This window comes from Myxine glutinosa, chromosome 12 (genome assembly GCF_964187855.1).
Source record: "Myxine glutinosa chromosome 12, kmMyxGlut1.1, whole genome shotgun sequence".
NCBI lineage: Eukaryota > Metazoa > Chordata > Myxini > Myxiniformes > Myxinidae > Myxine > Myxine glutinosa.
The window spans coordinates 103,597,722-103,620,252 of record NC_136272.1 but is presented as its reverse complement, the minus strand read 5'-3'; the positions used below and the strand labels follow the sequence as shown (position 1 = coordinate 103,620,252).

At 44.6% G+C, this 22,531-nt stretch overlaps 1 protein-coding gene across 1 annotated transcript in view; it reads left to right on the top strand.

Moving 5' to 3' along the window:
• The window catches only part of GTF3A (general transcription factor IIIA), a 47,198-nt gene extending 27,924 nt beyond the window's left edge, over positions 1-19,274 (top strand). The window contains exons 6-9 of the mRNA XM_068099247.2: positions 995-1,078; positions 1,180-1,409; positions 8,177-8,233; positions 17,736-19,274. Of these exons, the coding sequence (XP_067955348.1) occupies positions 995-1,078; positions 1,180-1,409; positions 8,177-8,233; positions 17,736-17,882 (518 nt within the window). The 3' untranslated portion in view covers positions 17,883-19,274. The remainder of the gene's footprint in view (positions 1-994; positions 1,079-1,179; positions 1,410-8,176; positions 8,234-17,735) is intronic.
• The last annotated feature ends 3,257 nt before the right edge of the window (positions 19,275-22,531 follow it).

Below are 22,531 nucleotides of genomic sequence, written 5' to 3'. Positions count from 1 at the left end.
TCGATTCAATTTTGGTGAAGATCTGGATCTGGATCCAGCTAATATAATTTTTTCAGTGATTCTTCACCATTGAGTGATATGGCCAACCAGGTGGAGGTATGCTCTCTACTGAGTGCCGTTCTAGTATTTATTATATTAATATAATTAACGTTTTTGATATTATTACAAAAACTATACTACTGTATGAATAAACCGAGGCTAATTTGGTTGAAGTAGCCTGAAGGTGAGGCATAAAGGCATGAAGCCTAAGGCCTATACGTCCTGTGTCATTGGAAGACCTGTAATGTTATGTTTTCGATATTTGATGGTTATTTTAACAATCAGTTTGTTTATGTTTCACACTGAATGAAAAACGTAAAGGTAGAGCATGGCAATTGTGATATATGACAGGTTCCACAATATGTTCGGCCTGAACGGCATATAAATAAAAATGGCGGTGTGTGGTGTGCCATAATGCCATAATGGTATGCCATAATGCCATAATAGTATGCCATAATGACATCAGACGTAATAACATCACTCTTGCCATGTGACCAGATCCTCAGCTCTGATTGGTGTACATTTGTGAGGGACATACATACATACGGACAAACACTATTCGAGACGGCTTTGCCCCACAGGCTACACCGTAAAAATTTCCTATTGATGGACATTCCCCACACTAAGAAGGAATCGACAAAATATTCGCCGGTTAACGAGCAGAACAAAAGCTCCACTGAGTTCAGAAGTAATGAGCGACCATATTGCGGCACCGTTTCAAATGGTTACCATTGCCATGCACATTGCAATAACATTGATCTTGTGCCTTGGACCACCAGAATGACAATGAACTACCGGTCTTTTATTATGTTTGAGTAGACACAAGCTTTTTGGGAACTAAAAGTGTTCCTGTTTTTCTGTTCTTTTAATCGCAGATGTGAAACACTTGATAGCCACAGACGTGGACTGTCTTCTGACACTGGATTATTTCTTGATGATACCTTTATTATTTTAGGGTACAAGTGCCAAAAGGAAAGCTGTGATTACGTTGCCAAAACCTGGACCGAGTTGCGGAAACACGTCTTCGTCCAACATCCAGGTACAAAGTCTCATCTGTCACCGAAGCCAATATCATGTCATGCACAAGTGGAACCCCCTTTTCGGGACACAGGATAAAAGGTGCTTCCCTTTTCTTTGCAGGACGATACAAGTGTGAGACGTGCAGCCGAGTTTTCTCCAAGAACTACCGGCTTAAAGTCCATGCCCAGACACACGACAGGATACGCCAAGTGCTGACCTGCCCCAGGCCTGACTGCCAGCGCACGTACATGACCATGTGGGGCCTGCGAGTACACCTCTTGACCTTCCACGAAAATGAACGACCACACCCGTGCACATACCCTGGATGTGGCAAGACCTTCTGCTTGAAGGTGTGCAATGTGTGTTGATAAACACGTGTTATGTACGTTTGAAATTGGTGTGTTTAATGGGGCATGCTATTAACCTGGCTGTCTCACCGACGCATAAATATGCACGTAGATGGTCTCATGACATATTTAACAGTTACTTGTGTTCTGCAATTGCATGCTGGTCCATCTCAACTTTGCAGCTGGGGTTAGCCACCTGACCTCATGAACACCTTCCATAATGTAAAAATGCTAACAGTCTGCTGAGGCTCTATGGAAAGTGTCCAACGAGATGAGATATCATAATTAGCCATTCTTACGGTGGAGCTTGGATTAGGCATGCATGTTTGACCGGCGTACACCACGATCTCTGCTTCGCACATTGCCAGTCCTATGCTAGATCTTCACAAGCAAATTCAAGTAAAACACCAACGATGTATACATAAGACACCAGTACCCACAACATTGTCTACAAAGATGTCCTAATGTGAATACAACAAGTACGAGAAAGCCTTCAACTCCGCTTTCTTCCAGACGGCTCAAAGCTGTCTTCATCCTCCTTCATCAAAGGTATCACATTGGTTTATACAAGGTATTCATTGAACGTATGCTGATATCGGTTGGAAATGTTATTGGATCGACATGTACCAAAGAAATGTTGTGTGGTGTGTAGACAATGCATTGACGATGTATGTTTATGTTCATACAGTGAGCAAACAGACTTTTTAGGTTTTATTGTATTGATTCACATTTTAATTGTATGTATTTTATGGACATATGTATGTACGCATTTTATAGTTGCACACATTTTACTGACGTAGACATATTTTTATATTACATACTTTATCGATGGTTGAGGGAAGCAGACGAAGAGGCAGACCTTGTATGCGCTGGACGGTTCGGGTAAAGGCAACAACAAAGCTGTCCTTTCCAGAGCTTCAGGAAGCAGTGCAGGATCGGGATGTTTGGAGAAATCTGATCATGAATGTCACTAGAAGTCGGACACAATTTGACGGAACCCTATAACAAGATAACTTAATAGATGCACTCACATTATTAGTTCACGTACTTTAAAGACATACTCCCATTCAAGTAATATGTACTTTATAGATGTACAGAATGGACCCACATACAAAACCATCTCCTCTGGTCAGGGAAATAATTCGATTTTGATTTGGTGACCAAACTTCTTACATTAGATACGTGGAGTATTTTGATTGATGCAATTTAGTTTTATTATAGAAAAGCAGGAAAAAGTCGCATCGTTTCAGGAATCAATTATAATATTGTATATGTATATATATATATTTGCAGTGGATTGGGAACTGAGTACCCTCGTCCCTCTAAGGGGAAAGGTGACCCTCTGGAGTGTGGCTCGTACCGAGCGATAAAGTTATTGGAGCATGGAATGAAGGTATTGGAAAGGGTGTTGGAGAGGAGGATAAGGAAGTAGGTGAAGATCGACGAAATGCAGTTTGGATTTATGCCAGGAAGAGGAACGACAGATGCGCTCTTTATTGTGAGGCAGTTGCAGGAGAAGTACATGGAGAAGAGGAAGAAGTTGTTTCTTGGGTTTGTTGATCTGGAGAAAGCATTCGATAGGGTTCTACACGAAGTATTGACATGGGCATTGAGGAAGTTAGGAGTGGAGGAATGGTTGATCAGAGTAGTGATGGCAATGTACAAAAGAGCACGCACAGCTGTAAGGACGAAGGACGGGAACAGTGGTGAGTTTGAGGTGAAGGTGGGAGTGCATCAGGGGTCGGTACTAAGTCCACTACTATTTGTAGCTGTGATGGAGGTGCTGGCTCAGAATGTAAAGGAGGGTTTACCGTGGGAGTTGTTGTATACAGATGATCTGGTGTTGATTGCGGAAAGTATGGATGGACTGAAGGAAAAGATGAACAAGTGGAAGGAATGTATGGAGACAAAAGGTCTGAAGGTGAATATCGGAAAGACGAAGGTGATGGCAAGTGGTAAAGCATGTGGTGAGGTGGAAATAACTGGGAAGTGGCCATGTGCTGTGTGCAGGAAGGGTGTCGGAGTGAACTCCATTCAATGTACAATGTGCGCTGAGTGGGTTCATCAAAAATGCAGTGGTCTGAGAGGTGTGGGAAGAAGGTGAAGCCAGTGTGGCAGCTACATTCAAATGTAAGGTGTGCACAGAGGGAGCTGCAGATGGAGGAAATGTTGAGTTGGATCTTGGAGACGGCATGAAGCTGGAAGGTGTGAAAACATTTTGCTACCTCGGAGACATGCTGAATGGAGAAGGTGGATCAGACTCGGCAACGGTTGCTAGAGTGAGATGTGCATGGAAGAAGTTTCGGGAACTGAGTGGCGTGCTGATGAGGAGGGGAATGTCGTTGAAGCTGAAGGGAAAGGTGTATGCTGCATGTGTGAGAAGTGTTATGATTTATGGGAGCGAGACATGGGTAATGAACAAAGAGCAGCAACGAAGGCTGGAAACGGTGTAAATGCGAATGGTTCGGTGGATGTGCGGAGTATCGTTGAGAGAGAGGAAGACAAATGATGAATTGCGAAAGATGATGGGAATAGAGCCTGTGATTGATGCTGTGAAGAGGAACAGGTTGAGATGGTTTGGTCATGTGTTGAGGAAGGATGAAAGTGACTGGTTGAGAAGAGTGATGGAAATGAATGTAGAAGGAAGTAGAGGACGGGGAAGACTGAGAAAGACTTGGCTAAAGATGGTGGAAGAAGAAATGCGGGCAAGGGGGTTAACAAGGAGAGATGCAGAAAATAGGGCAAAATGGAGAAGATTGTCATGGGGACCGCAAAGCTAACCCCCGCTCTAGCAGGGAAAATGGCCTTAAAATGCATGTTGTTGTTGTATAGAAAAGCAGGAAAAAGTCGCATCGTTTCAGGAATCGATTATAATATTGTATATGCCACTGCCTCATTATTGTAATTTGACATGTTAATAATTGGAATTATTTATTAATAATAATAATAATAATAATAATAATTCATTTATTTTGTATAGCGCTTTTCCAGAAGCCCAAAGGCGCTTTGACAGAGTGGAAAACATAATGCATAACAATACATGAAAACAACAATTGCAAAAAGACAAGAATCAAGAAAACAAACAGCAGCGATATACGGCATATATATAAGACAAGAATCAAAAAGACAAGACAAGAATCAATAGGGAAATATTTAAAGCAAAAGGAGGGAGAAGGAGAAGAGATAGTCAGGGGTTAAATGCTGTGGGTTGAATGTTGAATGCAGCGTTGAACAGGTGGGTCTTTAGTGATGTTTTGAATGTGGTGAGTGAGGAGGAGTCTCTGATGGTGTGAGGTAGTGAGTTCCAGAGGGTGGGAGCAGCGATGGAGAAGGCCCTGTCCCCCCAGGATCTGAATTTGGTCCGGATGGAGGGGGTCAGGAGGTTGGTACCAGCAGAGCGGAGGTTGCGGGTGGGAGTGTGTCTGGAGAGGAGGTCAGCCAGGTAGGATGGGGCCAGGTTATGGAGGGCTTTGTATGTCAGGAGGAGGATTTTGTACTGGATTCTCTGGGGGATGGGGAGCCAGTGAAGCTTGTAAAGGACGGGGGTGATGTGGTCACGGGTCCGGGAATGAGTGAGTAGACGGGCAGCGGAGTTCTGAATGTATTGGAGTTTATTGGTGATTTTTGAGGGTGAACCATAGAGGAGGCTATTGCAGTAGTCCAGACGGGAGGTGATGAAGGCGTGGATGAGGGTTTCTGCAGCCGTGGAGGAGAGGGATGAGCGGAGACGGGCAATGTTTTTCAGGTGAAAGAAGGCTGACTTTGTGATCTGTTTAGTGTATTTGTCGAAGGAAAGGGTTTGGTCAAAGATGACGCCAAGATTCCGGATGTGAGGGGAGGTGGATACTGGGATACCGTCGATGTTGAGGGCAAAGTTATGGGTGGATTTTGTGAGCGTTTTTGGGCCAATGATGATTATTTCGGATTTATCACAGTTAAGCTTGAGGAAGTTGATTTGAAGCCAGGATTTTATTTCAGTGATGCAGTTTGTCAGGATAGAGTGGGTGTCGGTGGAGACGGACTTGGTGGAGATGAAAAGCTGGATGTCATCGGCGAAGCAGTGGAATTGGAGACCATGACGGCGGATTAAGTGACCGAGCGGGGACAGGTAAAGGATGAAGAGGAGGGGGCCAAGAACTGAACCTTGGGGGACACCTTGGGGGAGGGGAGCAGTGGGGGATTTGCAGTTATTGATGGAGATGAACTGGCATCTGTCAGAGAGGTATGATTTAATCCAAGAGAGGGCAGTGCCGGTGACGTTAAAGGTGGATTCAAGTCGGGTGAGGAGGATAGTGTGATCGATGGTGTCAAAGGCAGCGCTGAGGTCGAGGAGGACGAGAATGTTGAGGTTGCCAGCGTCAGAGGAGAGGAGAAGGTCGTTGGTGATTTTGAGGAGAGCAGTTTCAGTACTGTGGTTGGAGCGGAATCCGGATTGGAATGTTTCATACAAGTTATTGGCAGAGAGATGATGTTTGAGTTGAGTGGCTACAGCGCGTTCCAAAACTTTTGACAGAAAGGGTAGGTTGGAGATGGGTCTGAAGTTGTTTAGGGTGTCAGGGTTTAGACCAGGTTTTTTTAGAATGGGGGTAACAGCAGCAATTTTGAGGGAAGGTGGGACGATGCCTGTAGACAGGGAGGAGTTTATTGTTGCAATGATAAGTGGAGAGAGAGCAGGGAGGGAGGCTTTGACAAAGCTGGAGGGGATGGGGTCAAGAGTGCAGGTGGCAGTTTTCATTCCTATGAGGAGTTCAGAGAGGTCAGTAGGAGAGATTGGGGAGAACCGAGACAGGGGATGGCAGGACAAGGGGGGGCAGGTGGTTGGAGGGGGAGCGGGTGCGGCGGTGGTCAAGCTGTTGTAGATGTTGTCAATTTTGCGTTGGAAGAAAGAGAGGAAGGAGATGCAGTTGTCTACTGTGAATGACTGGGTGGTGGTGTTCAGGGGGCGGAGGAGTTTGTTTATTGTCGAGAAGAGTGCTTTTGGGTTTCCGGAGCCAGAGTGGATAATTTGAGAGTAGTAGGCAGAGCGGGCGCGGGAGAGGGCATCTTTGTAGTGTTGTATGTGGTCCTTGTAGGCTTGGGAGTGAACTGTGAGACCCGTTTTATTGCGGAGTCTTTCAAGTTGGCGAGCACGAGTTTTCATCAGGTGGAGTTCAGGGGTAAACCAGGGAGCAGAATGGGTGAAAGAAACTGTTTTGGTTTTTACAGGCGCAAGCTGGTCAAGGCAGGAGGAGAGAGTGTGGTTGTAGTAGTCAGTGAGGTCGGAAGGGGTGTGGAGGTCAATGAAGGGAGAAGTGGACATTTTTTCAGAGAGGGTGGATGAGAATGAGGTAGGTGAAAGAGCGTTTAGCTTACGGAAGTTGATTGTGCGATAATGCCTTGGTGTTGGGGCGGGGATGTTGATGGTCAGAGTGATGGCTAAGTGGTCAGAGAGGGTGAGGTCGGAGCCATAGAGATGGTGCAAATTTAATCCAGTGGAGCAGACAAGGTCCAAAATGTGACCATGGATATGGGTAGGAAAGTCGACATGTTGAGTGAGGTTAAAGCAGGTGAGTAAATCAGTGAAGTCAGTGGTTATTGTGGAGTCAGTGGAGTCCATGTGGATATTGAAATCACCAAGGAGGAGGATTGAGGGGGAGAGGGAACATAGCTGGGTCAGAAAGTAGGAGAAGTCAGACAGGAATGATGGGTGTGGTTTGGGAGGGCGGTAGACGACAGCCATGACTGACTGCGTGTGACCAGAGAGTTTTAAAGCCAGGTGTTCAAATGATGGAGCAGATGAGATGGAGATGAGGTTGGTCTTGATGTCTTGACGGTGGATAACGGCAATTCCACCACCTCGGCCCTCCGAGCGTGGTTTATTGACGTAGGAATATCCATTGGGTGTGGTGAGGTTGAGTGTGTAGTAGTCCAGAGGTTGTTGCCAGGTTTCGGTGAGACAGAGAAAGTCCAGTTTGTTATCCAGGATGTATTCGTTCAGGATGAGGCATTTATTGTTGAGGGACCGGGTGTTGAACAGGGTGAGCTTGATGTTGTTTTGAACAGCAGGGATGAATTCAGGTGATTTAGCCAGGGTTCGTAGGCAAGAGGTGCGATCGTGTGGGTTGCTGTGACCAGGTGCGCTGGGACGAAGAGTGAGAGTGCGCTGAGCCGACCAGAGGACGGGGATGGAGTGACCTGATTGCAAATAAACAAACTTGCGACCGGAGCCACGGTGAATGTACCTGGGTCGTCGGAGGAGTCCATTTGATTTGATGGCAGAGATGCATGATGGGGTGGAGCGGGTATTGAGCAGAAGAAGCCTTGCGGCGGAGTACTTCAGAGCCATGCCAGGCAGGAGCGAAGGGACGAGTACGAGGCCAAGGTCGAGGAGGCAAAGCGGCAAACGCAGCGGCAAACGCAGCGGCAAACGACTGCAGCCGCTAATCAAGACCACAGCGGCAAACAAGGCCACAAGGCCACCAAGACCACAAGGCCACCGGCAAACAAGGCCACGGCCACAAACAACGGGAGCGGGCCTTTCGATTCCGTATTCCGTACCATCAAAAGCAGATTCCGTTATCCAGCCGGAGAACACGCGGCACGTGCGGGTGTGAAAAGGCAGGACAGGTGTGAGATGTCAGGTCAGAAAAGTAGAAGCAGACCCTGTACATCCATCCAGTCGGAGAAGCGGCGAATATGCAACGCCAGCGTCCTCTCGCAACCGAACCCGGAAGTGCACGTTAATTTATATAATGTGGGAATATTATTGTTGCCTTTCCTTGTGTGTGCAGTGCGGACTGGATCGTCATGTGATGGCGGTCCACACGGCTCAGAGAGCAAACGCAAAGGTACGGTAATTACTTAATAGGAATAAAAGCTAACAAATTACTTGGGTACTATTCATGAAAAGGTCAGATGTTTAACCATCTTTTATACCTGATGGCAAGTTGTGATTATTACCCCGCACGTGCGAAGCGAAAAGCGGAGTTAAGCAGTTGGTTCACTTTGTCTGACTGCCTGACGATCTGTCTACAAATATCAGTTTATGATCGAGGAACAACTTGATTTCAATTGGTTATTATATTTTGAACACAAATCGAACACGAACCTCCAGTTAAGCAGTACTTTGGCTCTGAATTTGTCCCGGTGGCACATGCGCAGAAAAGAGTGATAATTATTTTTTTTTTACTGTTTGCCTGTGTGGCAGTCAAACAAAATAGAAAATCATTGCAACCAGGAAACTTGCTGTTTTTCGGGACATCATAAAGGACACAAACAGGCATGAAGAAGTAATGTCACATTTTAAATTAGGTGGTGTAAAAGTAAATGGTAGACGGCAGTAAACTTCCAAAAATCCTTTTTTTCTACAACCTTTAAAATCATTATTTTATTACAAACTAGCAGGAGTACTTGGCATTGCTGGGGGGGTGGGGAGGGGTGGAGGAAGCAGGAGAGGGAGAGGGAGGGGGGAGTGGAAGGGGGAGTTGAGGGGAGAGGGAGGGGAAAGATATACTACATACACAGATATACAGACATCTTTTGGGGGGGGGGGGGGAGGGGGGCCAGGGGGTTGGCTTTGATAGGCCCCTCAATTTTGGGGGAGAAGGGGAAGGGAAGGAGGAAAGATTTTCCTGTGCAAAGAGTCCTTCATAACCTCAGTGTTGCCCAGGTAAAAAAGGAAATTGTAATATCCTCTGCTACCATCACCAGGTGGCGCTACACGGTACACATTTACATGGAGAATTTATCCCCCTCTCCTGGTCCCCCACACCCCTGCATGAGGCTGTGGCCACATATCCTATGTTACCCACCCCCCTCCCCCCTCCCCCAGACAAAGTTGTATTTGTATTTGTACCCCGAGTAAAGTATAAAAGCGTTTACAGCTGGTGTACCCGGCGTTGCTTAAGCGAAAACGAAACATTAACATATTTGAAATGAGAGCAAATATAATGGAAAAACAATTACATCCAAATCAGAATCCATCACAAATGTCAAATCATAATTTTACCTTTTCGTTGAATATATGCTGCGGAATGTGCCGTTCATCACATTTCTGAGTTAAGTATGATGAGGTTCAGGAAGAGGAAGAAGCCTTACCACCAACTTTGACGGCTTCCGGAATAGTTTTATTATTTGTGTTCAAATGTCTGGTGATTTTTTTAGTCTTTATTTATGTGAATATGTACTTGTATATAACTGTCATTAATCAAAAAGGCTTCGGCACTATAGAGCAATTAAAATAAAAATCCATACATCCATTCGATACACTTCCGGTCACATAACTGGAACGAGCTTTGCAATGCCCGTTACCAGTCAGGAGCGGAACCTTACCACCGAATTTCAGCCGGTTCAGCCCAGCGGTTTGACGGGAAAAGTCGAAGTAGGCGACGGATGGACGGACAGACGGTGCATGATGACAATACCTTATCTGGAATTCCAACTCCAGATAAGCTAAAAATCGGGTAAATTGATTATGAGAAAGGGCAATGTTGTATTGATTATAACTAGCCCTTATTAGCCCCACCGCAGCATGTCAAGCGTGAGAAGCACCGTTTTTTTGTTAATCGCTTCCAGTTTTCTTTTATTATTCACCACTAGCAAATACCACCCATCACTTTGCTGATGGGTATATTGATGGGGGGAGTGGTGAGAGAGAGAGAGAGAGAGAGAGAGAGAGAGAGAGAGAGAGAGAGAGAGAGAGAGACTGACTGTTTCTTCCTTTTATTACAAGAGTACAAAAAATCAGTTATGTTCAGTCATAAAGAAACAAAACACAATAAAAATGGTCTCAAGGAAAAGTTATTATCAAATCATCATCATCAAGTGTGCATATGACATCATTAAAAACCCACTTTTCTTTAAAACATGTTAAATTCTTGTTCATTTAAAAAAACCGGTATTCTAGCTTTAGTCTTGCATTTACAAGAGCCTTAAAGGTGAGCAGTACATCATATGATGAGTCAGAAGCGTTTCCCATTTTTTTCTTCCTGGATTTATAAATTGCAAACTTGGCCTGGCCAATTAAAAAATTCATTAAAACCACATTTCTAAGGGAAGACGGTCCTAAAACACCATAAATAAAAACATTGTGATTGAAGAGGGAACCAAGCTTCACAAAGCGTTCCTGAAGGAATGTAAAAAAGAGGTTGCAATCGTTCACACTCAAGGTATATATGCGGTAGGGTTTCAATGGATGCACAGAAAGGGCATAGATTAGAGTTAGCAGTAGAAAACCGGTTCAGTAAAACATTATAAGGTAAAATCCAGTGTACAAGTTTCCATTGAATATCTCCAACATACTTTGGAGTAGGCAAGAGATAAAAACTTCGCCAATTGGGGCAATTGGGGGGTATTGGGGGTAAAACATCCCGCCATCGAAGCCTCGGGTGCTCAGAAAATGTTTTTGCGTATAAAATTTTAACGTACGCGTTGTACAAAGTTTTCTTTGGAAAGGCGGGAAGGGATAATGCAGTATCATCAGGGCTGTTCAGGCCAGGGGACAGATTAAGTGGCGGGCTGAAGACTAGGAGTTTGGGGAAGTCACCCGCTGTTTCCTCGGGGGAAGGGCCAAGTTCCTCGCAGGTATTACGATACGTTGTGGATATCCCTTGAAGGAACCGAGAGATGATCCTGACAGATTTTATTCCGGTTTTTTGTGCCACAGCGGCAGCACTCAGCCGGCAGCTCCCAGACTCTGTCATGAGGTCTTTCACTCGCAGCAGCTTGGCATCAACAAAACGTTGAACGAGTCCCCTATTATTCAAGCTGTTTTCCAGGAAGGGGTTGTAGCATAGGGGCTCATTCAACAACATTTCCATGTTGTATGTTGCCATTTCACGGGAAAAGGACAGGGCTTGCCAGGCGTTCATCACCCCTTGGTAAAAGGTGGGCAGCAAGGATGAATCGATTTGATGAGGGTTCATCAAGAAAAGTTCTCGGTCGTAACCCAGCTTGCATGTAAGCTGCAATATGCAGTTAGCCAGAGGCCTCCAGAGTAGGGCTTCATCTCCATATTCAAGTTGGCGCACGATATGAAGCCGGAAGACCATAATCCGGCTGCGGATATCAATAAGACCTTGGCCACCTTCAGTGAGTGGTAAGTATGCCACGGGGGGTTGGAGCCAGTGTTTCCCGCTCCAGAAAAAGTCGACAATGCTCTTTTGCAGTGTAATAAGAAGGCTCCCGGGCGGTTGTAGGCATATCATCTTATGCCATAGCATAGAGGCGACAAGATTGTTAATGACGAGAGTTCTTCCGCGGTACGAAAGTTGAGAAAGAAGTCCTTTCCAGCGGGCCAGTTTTGCCATTCCCTTGTCCGGTAATCCCACCCAGTTCTGCTGCTCAAAGGTGTTGTCTCCTAGGAAAATACCGAGGTATTTAATGCCACTTTTCTGCCAGTTCACTCCTCCTGGTAGGACAATTGGCGGGCAATCTCCAGGTCCTATCCAAAGGGCTTCACTCTTCTTCCAGTTTACCTGGCCTGAACAAGCCTGACAATATGTCTTTAGTGCCTGAGCCACCGCAGTGACGTCAGCACTATTTTTTATATAAATACAGACATCATCTGCATAGGCAGAGACTTTTAGCGGTGTGGTAAGAATTGATCCAGTGAAGCCAGAAATGTGCGTACGTAATTGGAGCAGAAGAGGTTCGATGGCAAGAGAGTATAAAAGTCCAGATAGCGGGCAACCTTGCCGTACTCCCCGTTGTACAGCAATGGGGCTACACAATACTTGATTAATTTTAAGAACACTGGATATATTACAATACAAAAGTTTAACGTACGAGATAAAAATAGGTCCAAACCCAAAATTCTCTAAAACTCTAAAAAGGTACATGTGGTCAATACAGTCAAAGGCTTTTCCTTGGTCAATGAAAAACAGACCAACATTCATATTAAAATTGTTACAAAACCGAATGGTATCACGGATAAGAAAGATATTATTAAAAATAGTACGTCCAGGAATACAAAAGGATTGATGTTCTCCTATTAGTACATTCATAAAAGGTTTCATTCGATTAGACAAGGCTTTGGCTAAAATTTTATAATCCGTACATAAAACAGAAATAGGACGCCAGTTCTCTATAAGTTGAGTGTCCGCTTTCTTAGGAATTAAGGTGGTGACTGCTCTCTGGCAACTCCACGGCAGTTGTCCATCCTCTAAACATTCATTCAATACCCGCAGTAGGTGAGGTCCAATGGCGTCCCAAAAAAACTGGAAAAATTCACTAGTCAGCCCATCCAGTCCAGGGGCTTTATCAGGTTCCAAGGCCTTCAAGGCAGCGGTGAGCTCAGGTAACCTAAGAGGATCCTCCAACTGCTGCTTCTGATCCTCCGCCAATGTTGGAAGGTTAGAAACAAGTTCCGATATTGCATCCTGGTTAATGTCATGCCGCATAAACCGTTGTTTAAAATGTTTCCGGGCACATTCCCTGATTCTGCCATCTTCATAAAGGAGTTCCCCATCATGGAGCAAGCGTGTAATCATTGACGAAGAGGCCCCCCTTTTAAGGCTGAAGAAGAATTTGGTTGGAGCATCAAGGTCGTGTATGTACCTCATCTTCAGGTGCAATAAAGCATTTTGTGCTCGCCTTTCGGATATGGAATTCAGTAAGGCCGTTTTTCCATGAATTTGTTGCCTCATTCCCTGGTAGCCCACACTTGCAGTTCCCTGAAGCTGTTCCTGTAATTCCAGGATTTCATCTTCAAGTAAGGTTGTGGTTTTTCTTTCCTCTTGAACACCATACGCACGATATTGTTGGCAGAACAGTCTGATGTGCGTTTTGGCATTATCCCACCATTGTCTGAGGTTTGAGAAATTCCCTTGGGAGGCAACTAGAATATTCCAAATTTCCGGAAAAATGTCCTTAAAGGTACTATCATCAAGTAAGTTGTTATTAAATTTCCAAAAAGCACTCTTGTGTTTCGGGCAGGGGGCAGAAATTTTGAGAAATGTTGCGCTGTGGTCCGAGAATCCTGATGGGCAAATTTTGGATGACAGAACGAGGCGTTCAAGTGGAGGATTAATATAAAACTTGTCCAAGCGAGCAAGTACAATATTACCCTGAATGCATCGACACCATGTGTATTGCCTGATTGATGGGTGCTGTACCCGCCATATATCTGTCAAATTCATTTGTTTTAAAAATTTGGTGAGAGGGATTGTGGAGGCAGGATGGGGCTCTGCACTGTTCCTGTCTAGTTGGGGTTGAAGGGTGCAATTAAAATCTCCACCAATACAAACATGATTGTCTTGGTTTTTTAGGGCTTTTGGCTGTCGAGGGACGTTAGGTGTGTCCCAAGGGCATTAAAAAAAACTCGCCGAGCTACAGGCGTACTTGGGGCATAGATATTAAAAATAGTATAGAATTTTCCACAGTAGTGGAATGCTAGGGATCCCTTGTGTATTTCGTCGAATTTAAGTGATGAAGGCAAAAAGGAGGGGCTAAGAATTTTTGCGACACCGCCTTTGCGGGAGTCACCGTTACTAAAAAAGGACAGGCCGGGGAAGAGCCTACACCACTCTGCGACACAGCAGTCGTTGGCATGGGTCTCTTGTAAGATGGCAATGTCAACTTTCTTCTGTAATAAAAAATCCCTTACTTGAACTTTACGGACAGAGCTACATCCTCCGTTAATATTCAGGCTACAAATGGAAAAACTCATTACAGCTACAAGGAGGAGTGACCACCACTCAATTTTTTGATAGCAGTTCATTCTTAGCTTTTTGCAACCACTTCTTTAAACGGTGACGTTGGGAGGAATTGAAATTAAAAACGTGGGGCCGTTTTACCATCAATCTAGCGGAATGTATAAAATCAGGTAGCTCCGGAAAAAAGGTTTCTATAACAACATTCCTTTTTCGGAATGTGTCCTTAAGAAAACTTTTTATCTCGGAGGGAGGGATTGGAGGGGTTTCTTCTTCCTTAAGGCTACCACATTCACTAACAGAGTCATCTATATCAGATGGCTCAGATGGTGTGTCACACTGGTTTTCATCATTTATCTCCTCACCGTCATCACATCCCTCCACGTTATCGGATGGGGCATAGTCCATAGAGGGAGGGGACGGGGAGGGAGAGAAATGAGCCATCTTCAGGGGAGGGGGGGGGGTACTAATTTTTGCGGTTCAACCATATCAGTTTCTAGGTCAGTAGACAAGGGCGAGGATTCATCCACATCTATGTCCTCCAATACCGAGAAACGATTTTTGTGACGAGGGACAAATCTAGGGCAGAGAGGAGGGGCTGTCGGTTTTCAGTTGTAGGTTTTTTAAAGAGATGACCGTTTTCATCTGTTGTTTGCAGATGTCTTTTTCCTTTTGGGCAGACTAATTGAAACTCGTCCTGGTTAGTGGGAAGAGATTGCAAGGGTTTGGGGGGGGACAGGGGGGGGGACGTGATCATCGGGAGGGGATTCCCATCGGCTACCACGGCGAGAGAGGTAGGATCAGTTATAGCAGGCAACAAGCTGTGATTGGACGATGTCGCCTGGGGGGTGAGGTCTATCGTTAACAGGAGATGGCTGCAATTAGATCCTTCAGTAGAGGGAGGGGCCCCTGTTTCAAGGGGAGGGGAAGGGGGTACGGCGGGGGGGTTTGGGTCGGTGGTAGGAGGGCTTGGGTCGGTGGTAGACAGATTGGGATCAGTGGTGGTAAGGCTTGGGTCGATGGTGGGAAGGTTCGGGTCGGTGGTGGGAGGGCTTGGTTCGGCAGCGGGAAGGCTTGGTTCGATGGTGGAAAGGTGGGGGGGTTGCTTATTCCCGGTTCGGAGGGGAGGTTGTACTTGTGGAGAATTCTCTTTTCGGGGGCAGTCATGCTTAACATGCCCAAATTGTCCGCAGCCAAAACATTTTAGAACGTTGGTGGACACGTACACTGTATATTCGTTCTGTTGATGTTTTAATTTTATTATAAGGTTTAAATCCTTCTGGGAATTTTTTTTAAATCATAAACACTTGCCGCCGGAATGAAACCACGTGCCTTAAATCGTTGTTTCGTGACCCGAAGGGAATCATGGAGATACGAGACACGATGGTACCGTATCGGGACAATTCTTTAATGAGTACATCGTCGGATACAAATGGGGGGCAATTGGATATCACGACTTTTATCGCTGGGCTATCTAGTGGGGAAATCATAACAAATAAATCTGGATCGATTGTCAAACCCTGTTCGACAATTTGTGGGACACAATCCACGTCGGACAAAAAAATAACGATCCGCTTGTTCATCCGCGAAGCGGCAACAACCTTGTCGATCCCGACAACATGACCGGTTGCGAGGACAACGTCCTCGACACTAACCTCACGTTCCGGAGGTACACAAAAGAACCCGTGCTTACGGGTCAGGCTCTGAAAGGCCGTAAATCGAGATAGTGCAGCTGCCATGCTGGATCAGCTGCACTTACAACCCCTCCCCAACTCGGGGAGGGTGAATATATAATATAATCTTCCCTACCCGAACTCCGGGAATGGGAAGTAATCAGACCTCTCCGATTCCCCTAACTTCGGAAAAGGGAGGCAACAAAACAAACTGAAGGAAAGATAAACGAAAGGAAAAAAAGGAAATAGAGGTTTAAGATGAAGGAGCAAACACCGATCGGGCGACGCCCAAAAACGGCGAACCCTTACCAGCGATCACCCTGTGCTCTCCGGCTCTCTCTCCCGTCTCAACGTATATGGGAATCACCAGGAAGACTCCACGAACAGGCACAAGGACACAGAGGGGGGAAAACGGGGAGGGGGGGGGGGAAATGGAGCAACAACACAGAGCACTCACAGGCCTCCACAAGCAGACGCCATGACAGTACAACCAGCATACAAACGGCCAGCAGGTGGCGAGAGAGAGAGAAAGAGAGGAAGAGGAAGAGGAAGAAAAGGAGGAGGGGGTGGGTGGTCCCGTTGCTTTGCTCATTCTTATCCTCCCATTATGTTAATTGTTCTTTTAATTTGATCTTTAATTTTATTTATTTTGCCTTCCAAACTCCAGGGATTTCCCCTATAGAGAACCCAGGCACAGCCATAGGAACCTTCGCAGCGATCCTGCTCGTTAATTATTTTTGTTGCACTCAATGAAGTTACAATTTCAGCAAATTCATTAATCCTTTTTTTCACACAATATAATCGTCCAGACAGTAGAAAAAAGTTAAGATTAATGCTTTGGCAATTTCACATTTTTTTTGTGTAAATTTTTCGGAGGGATGGTGGCCTTCTGTAAATAAACATATGCTAAGTTATAAGAATCGGAAGCTTCTTAAAATTTTCAGATTTCACTCCAGATTTCGCCACTTATTTAGTCCACGACCTTATTTAATCGATCGAGTCACTTATTTAATCCTCAAATTCGATTATATACTTTAATTCGTCTGAGAGGTCATCGTGGTTCCAACGCAAAGCATTTTTGAGCAGAACAAAACAAAATGGCAGCGCCTTTCTCGTAATCATACTTTCTCTTCATATTCAGCTCTTTCTCTCTCTTTCTCTCTTTCTCTCTTTTTCTCTTTTTCTCTTTTTCTCTTTTTCTCTTTCTCTCTTTTTCTCTTTTTCTCTTTTTCTCTCCTTCTTTCTCTCTTTCTCTCTTTCTCTCTCCTTCTTTCTCTCTTGCTTTTAAAAAGGATACATACCTGAAATGTCACTTAAACTTCTTTTGACAGCAGTTATCATATATCTCTTTCAACATTTGGGAAAATGAATTTCCTTTCAATAACAGTGTACTTGTTGTAGTAGTCTTTGTCCCTGATAAAAGAAAACCTTCCAAGCTGGAGTGCGCTTTGGTGCACTGTGCATTGCTCTTTTTAACCAGACTCTGTGTAATGGTTAGAGCATCTGCTCCCAGTCTGGGAGGTCGGCAGTTCAGACCGCCGCAAATACCGAAAGGAAAGTCATACTGAAGACTTTTTAAAATGGTATGTTTTGCTTCCTTGCTTGACGTTCAGAATTTAAAAGGATAAGAGCACGGACAATCCCCATAAGAAAATTCCTCAGGAAATCAGGTACCATTGTTGTGGCGTCGCTGGTACACAGAATGCCCCTGGGAAGTGGCTGTGTTTTGTCTAATCTAATAGTCATCTGAGTGTGTATTTAGTTAGTGTTGTTAGTTATCTAACATATTTGTTAGTTATCTACACTATAATTCTCAAAACCTGTAAAAGAAAAAACACAACAAAAAGAAGCTGATTGGCTGTTTAATGATGGTGTAATCCCATTATGGGGAGGTTGCACCATCATGCCAAGTCCATGATTTTCCTGGGCCTACGCTGTACCCGTTGCTATTGTATGAGTATTACTGGTACTAGACAAGTCTGATGTGCAAGCAAATGGCCATTGACCAATCCTGATGCCCTTTAAAGGTAAAAAGAGCACGGAAAAGGAGCCTGGCTTCACATCTGAGCGGTTACAAGCGGCGTGGAGGCAAAGGTTCGCCATCACATGGACTTCCTCGGTCTGCTGTTTACATTTCACCACCGGTTGACAGGGATATAAAAGGACCTTCCTAAAAGCCAGTCGACTGCTTCTACTGACAGGAATGCAGTACTGAGTGGAGGCGACCGAAGGATTGTTTGTGACAACATCCTAAGCTTCAATGCTTTGGAAGGACCTCGTCACAAAGTTTGCTTATTTTGGACTAACGAAATATATCGGTGATGTTTTTTCGTCCACATTGTGTAATGTTTGTACAAAATAGAATATAAAATGGACTTTTTCTAGACTTTTTAAAATGACATTATTTACCATAATGGTGATTTTGTGAAGGATGTTGCTGTTTTATCATTAGGCCGTGCAGGGAAGGTTTTGTATTTTGTCGATTTTTATTTATTTATTCCTGAACTTTCCACCAAAACTGCATTAACCTCGTCATTTGGAGTGGAGGTTAGGGAGAGAGAACTCGCCAGTGGGTAAAAGGGAGATTTAGAGGGAGAGATTGAAATTAGAGTTGTCTTGATCACAATGTGGAAGTTGTGGGAGATTCGGATTGAGGATATGAGAGAGAGTGTAAAAGAGGTTCTGGTGGTGAAATGCTGGCGTTGTGGCCCGTGTACACGATTCCTGCACTTCTGGCTCGCTTCCGCCTGTGCCCACAAATCCTTACCGCCACTGCAGTGTTGTGCGTGCCATGGATGCCCTCATTATCCACCTCCTGAGATTTTCAGTCATCTCTCCATCTTGCTCTTTGTTTCCACCGTTGAGATGCAAATAATACTTATATTAAATATAAACCATGTGTATCATCCATGATGGCGAAGCTGGGGGTGATCGTAACTCGTGTTATAACTTGAGAACGGATCAACAGATTTCAATAAATCCAACTACGGTGGATTCGGGTAACTCCCGGGAGTGTTTGTGATGCAAAAAAAAAAATTTAGATTTTTTTTTTATGGGTACATGGATACGCGTGTCAAAACTGCAAATCCCAACAGTGACGTTGGTTATCCCTTGTCCTTTTTTTTTTTTTTCCCCTTACCCCATAGATTAGCCATCACAGCAAAGATTCGTATTTCCGTCAGCGAAGCGACGGGTCTTATATTATAGTATTATAATATATGATAGTGCATGTATTAAAAGAGGAATACGTAAAAAAAATCGGTTATAAAAACCTTTCACACAGGACATTTAAAGCAACAATGTGATGCTCGGTCCCCTCACCCATGCCCTCCCCCATCCCTAACGCGAACCAATTCCATGCATTTGAGGGTTAATCCGTCCCATTTGATTTTATTCCCTCCTTTCGTTGTTTAGCGTCCTCCAATGGTTCATAGCATAACCGTTAGTTATTCATTCCCATGTTCCTTGGTTTTTTTGACCTGTATGTTTACAATAAATCGTTCGTTTAAAGTTAAGGTGTTGTCATTTTCTTGTGTGGTGCAATTAAACTCTGGATTAAACCAGAATGGCACTCGGAGAGCATACCTCCGCCAGACTGAGCAGTTTACGTTTTGTATCCTACCAATGGGCGAGATCTGGAATCGGCTTGTTCTTGTCACCAAACAAACTCGTCCACCAAGTTTTATCATAAGTGGTCCAAAAGGTTTTGAAATATCATGCCTTCGCATGAAAGCATGAATTTAGCATGAAATGAAATATATCGTTTTTGGTCCTATATCTCCACCGTGAAGAATCGCTTCAAAATAAAATAATTAATTGATCCGGATCCGTATTCGGATCTTCACCAAAATCAAATCGATTCTACCTTGTCACACCCAACCGGTCCACCAAGTTTCGTCCAAATCCGTCCATTTGATTAATCAATAAATTGAGGAGTTATTTAATTATTAGCGATTAATTAAGTCTGGGACCCTGGTGTTGGGCTCGATCCCTCGAGCCTCGATCTCGATCTCGATCTCGAGCCGACGAGCCTCGATCTTGTATACAAAAAAAAAAAAAAAAAAAGCTTTTTGAGATATCATGCTATTTATCGCAGTCCATTATATATTTGTCCATAGCTATCGCACAGCTGTAAGGACGAAGGACGGGAACAGTGGTGAATTTGAGGTGAGGGTGGCAGTGCATCAGGGGTCGGTACTAAGTCCACTACTATTTGTAGCTGTGATGGAGATGCTGGCTCGGAATGTAAAGGAGGGTTTACCGTGGGAGTTGTTGTATGCAGATGATCTGGTGTTTATTGGGGAGAGTATGGATGGACTGTCGGAGAAGATGAACAAGTGGAAGGAATGTATGGAGGCAAAAGGTCTGAAGGTGAATATCGGAAAAACGAAGGTTGATGGCAGGTGGTAAAGCATGTGGTGAGGTGGAAAGAACTGGGAAGTGGCCGTGTGCAGGAAGGGTGTCGGAGTGAACTCCATTCAATGTACAATGTGCGCAGAGTGGGTTCATCAAAAATGTGGTGGTTTGAGAGGGTCATTACCAGTGTGGCAGCTACATTCAAGTGTAGGGTGTGCACAGAGGGAGCTGCAGATGGAGGAAATGTTGAGTTGGATCTTGGAGACGGCGTGAAGCTGAAAAGAACCACCGTCAGAGGCCATTTTTCCCCGCAGAGCAGGGGTTGGCCTTTTTTTGGGCACCGTGGTCCCCTTTTTGAAGCAATGTTTTATGGCTGGATGCCCTTCCTGCCGCCAACCCTGTTAGTCAGCTCTTGCGACACACAGGGAATGACCAGTGAATTAGTACTCAATTTGCCGACCTCGGAAGGATGACAGGCTGAGTCAACCCCCCTGGCATTAATTCAGCGATTTGACCGGGATTCGAACCCAGGATCCTATGATCCCAAGCCAGCACCCTAACTGCTAAGCCAACACCAGGCGTGAAGCTGGAAGGTGTGAAAACATTTTGTTACCTAGGAGACATGCTGAATGGAGAAGGTGGATCAGACTCGGCAGCGGTTCCGAGAGTGAGATGTGCATGGAAGAAGTTTCAGGAACTGAGTGGCGTGCTGACGAGGACGGGAGTGTCGTTGAAGCTGAAGGGAAAGGTGGGTGCTGCATGTGTGAGAAGTGTTATGATTTATGGGAGCGAGACATGGGTAATAAACAAAGAGCAGCAACGAAGGGTGGAAATGCGAATGGTTCGGTGGATGTGTGGAGTATCGTTGAGAGAGAGGAAGACAAATGATGAATTGTGAAAGATGATGGGAATAGAGCCTGTTATGGATGCTGTGTAGAGAAACAGTTTGAGATGGTTTGGTCATGTGTTGAGGAAGGATGAAAGTGACTGGTTGAGAAGAGTGATGGAAATGAATGTAGAAGGAAGTAGAGGACGGGGAAGACCGAGAAAGACTTGGCTAAAGGTGGTGGAAGAAGAAATGCGGGCAAGGGGGTTAACAAGGAGAGATGCAGAAAATAGGGCAAAATGGAGAATATTTTCATGGGGACCGCAAGGCTAACCCCTGCTCTCGCAGGGAAAATAGCCTTAAAATGCCTGTTGTTGTTGTGTCTGCTATTTATCGGTTTCAGCCCTGTCACTCAATGGTGAATAATCACTTTTAACATTCTCGTATCCGGATCCGGATCTTCACCAAAATCAAATCATTCGTCCTTCTCACATACCCAACTTCACCAAATTTCGTCTGAATCCGTCCACTATTATTTTAGATATATTTTTCACAGACACATACGGATGAAAACATAACCTCCATCCACCTTCGGTAGTGGAGGTAATTAGTTTGGGAGAGGAAGAAATGGGCATCCCCTCAAACAATGCGGTTAACAGAGCTTGCAATTATATTTCTGCTTTCAGGGTCTCAGGGTTGTGAAAACCAACATCTGATCTGCAAATCCCCAAATATCAAAATGCATAAACAAAATATTTTGTTTATAACTTCTGTAAAGAAATACAGTCTATCAAAGTGTGGATGGTTATTTACTGAAAGGAATCCTTTCCTTACTTTAACAAAAAAAACTGAATCGAGCACATCCAATTTAAACAGAAAACAGGGGTTTGTAACCAGTTAATATCATTACTGACACACAGGTTATGGACAAAAAATGGAAACACCTGGGTAAATGAAGGACACCAAACAACGGTCTGGCCCCTTTGTTAATTAAGCAAATAACATCCCAGCATGGTTAGGGTCATGCATAAAGATGCTGCACATGCCTAGAATTATGGCTGCAAGAGGAGACCCTGCCCAACTCCCCCATCCACAGAGCAGGTGTGTTCACCCAATGGTTTGATGAGATGACACTGATTTTATTCACATGTTATGGTCTTCTCAGTCACCAGATCTGAACTGAATCGAGCATTTATGGGTTATTCAGGAATGATGCCTGAGACAGCGTATTCCACCTTCATCAAATAGGTATGAGTTGGTTGACTTTCTTGTGATAGAATAGTGCCGCATCCCTCCTACAGAATTCCAAACGTTGATGGACTCTATGCCACGGTGCATACGTAGTAGGGCGGATATGTGAAAAAGATGTTCCGTTTTGGCAGTAAGCATGAAATGTAGTATATATAACCGGACCGCAATATTCGCGGGGGATACGTTCCTGGAGAATGCCACAAATGTCGAATCTGCAAATGTGGGGCCGTTGTTTGAATAGGGGTAAAAAAAAAAAAAAAAAAATTCACTACATGGTCGAGGCTCGTGAAAGAGCTATGACACAGAACAAATCATGACAACATAACAAAGGGAACAACAGAAGGGGGAAATACCAACAGTAGGGTGGAGGGAGAAAATAGAGATGGACAA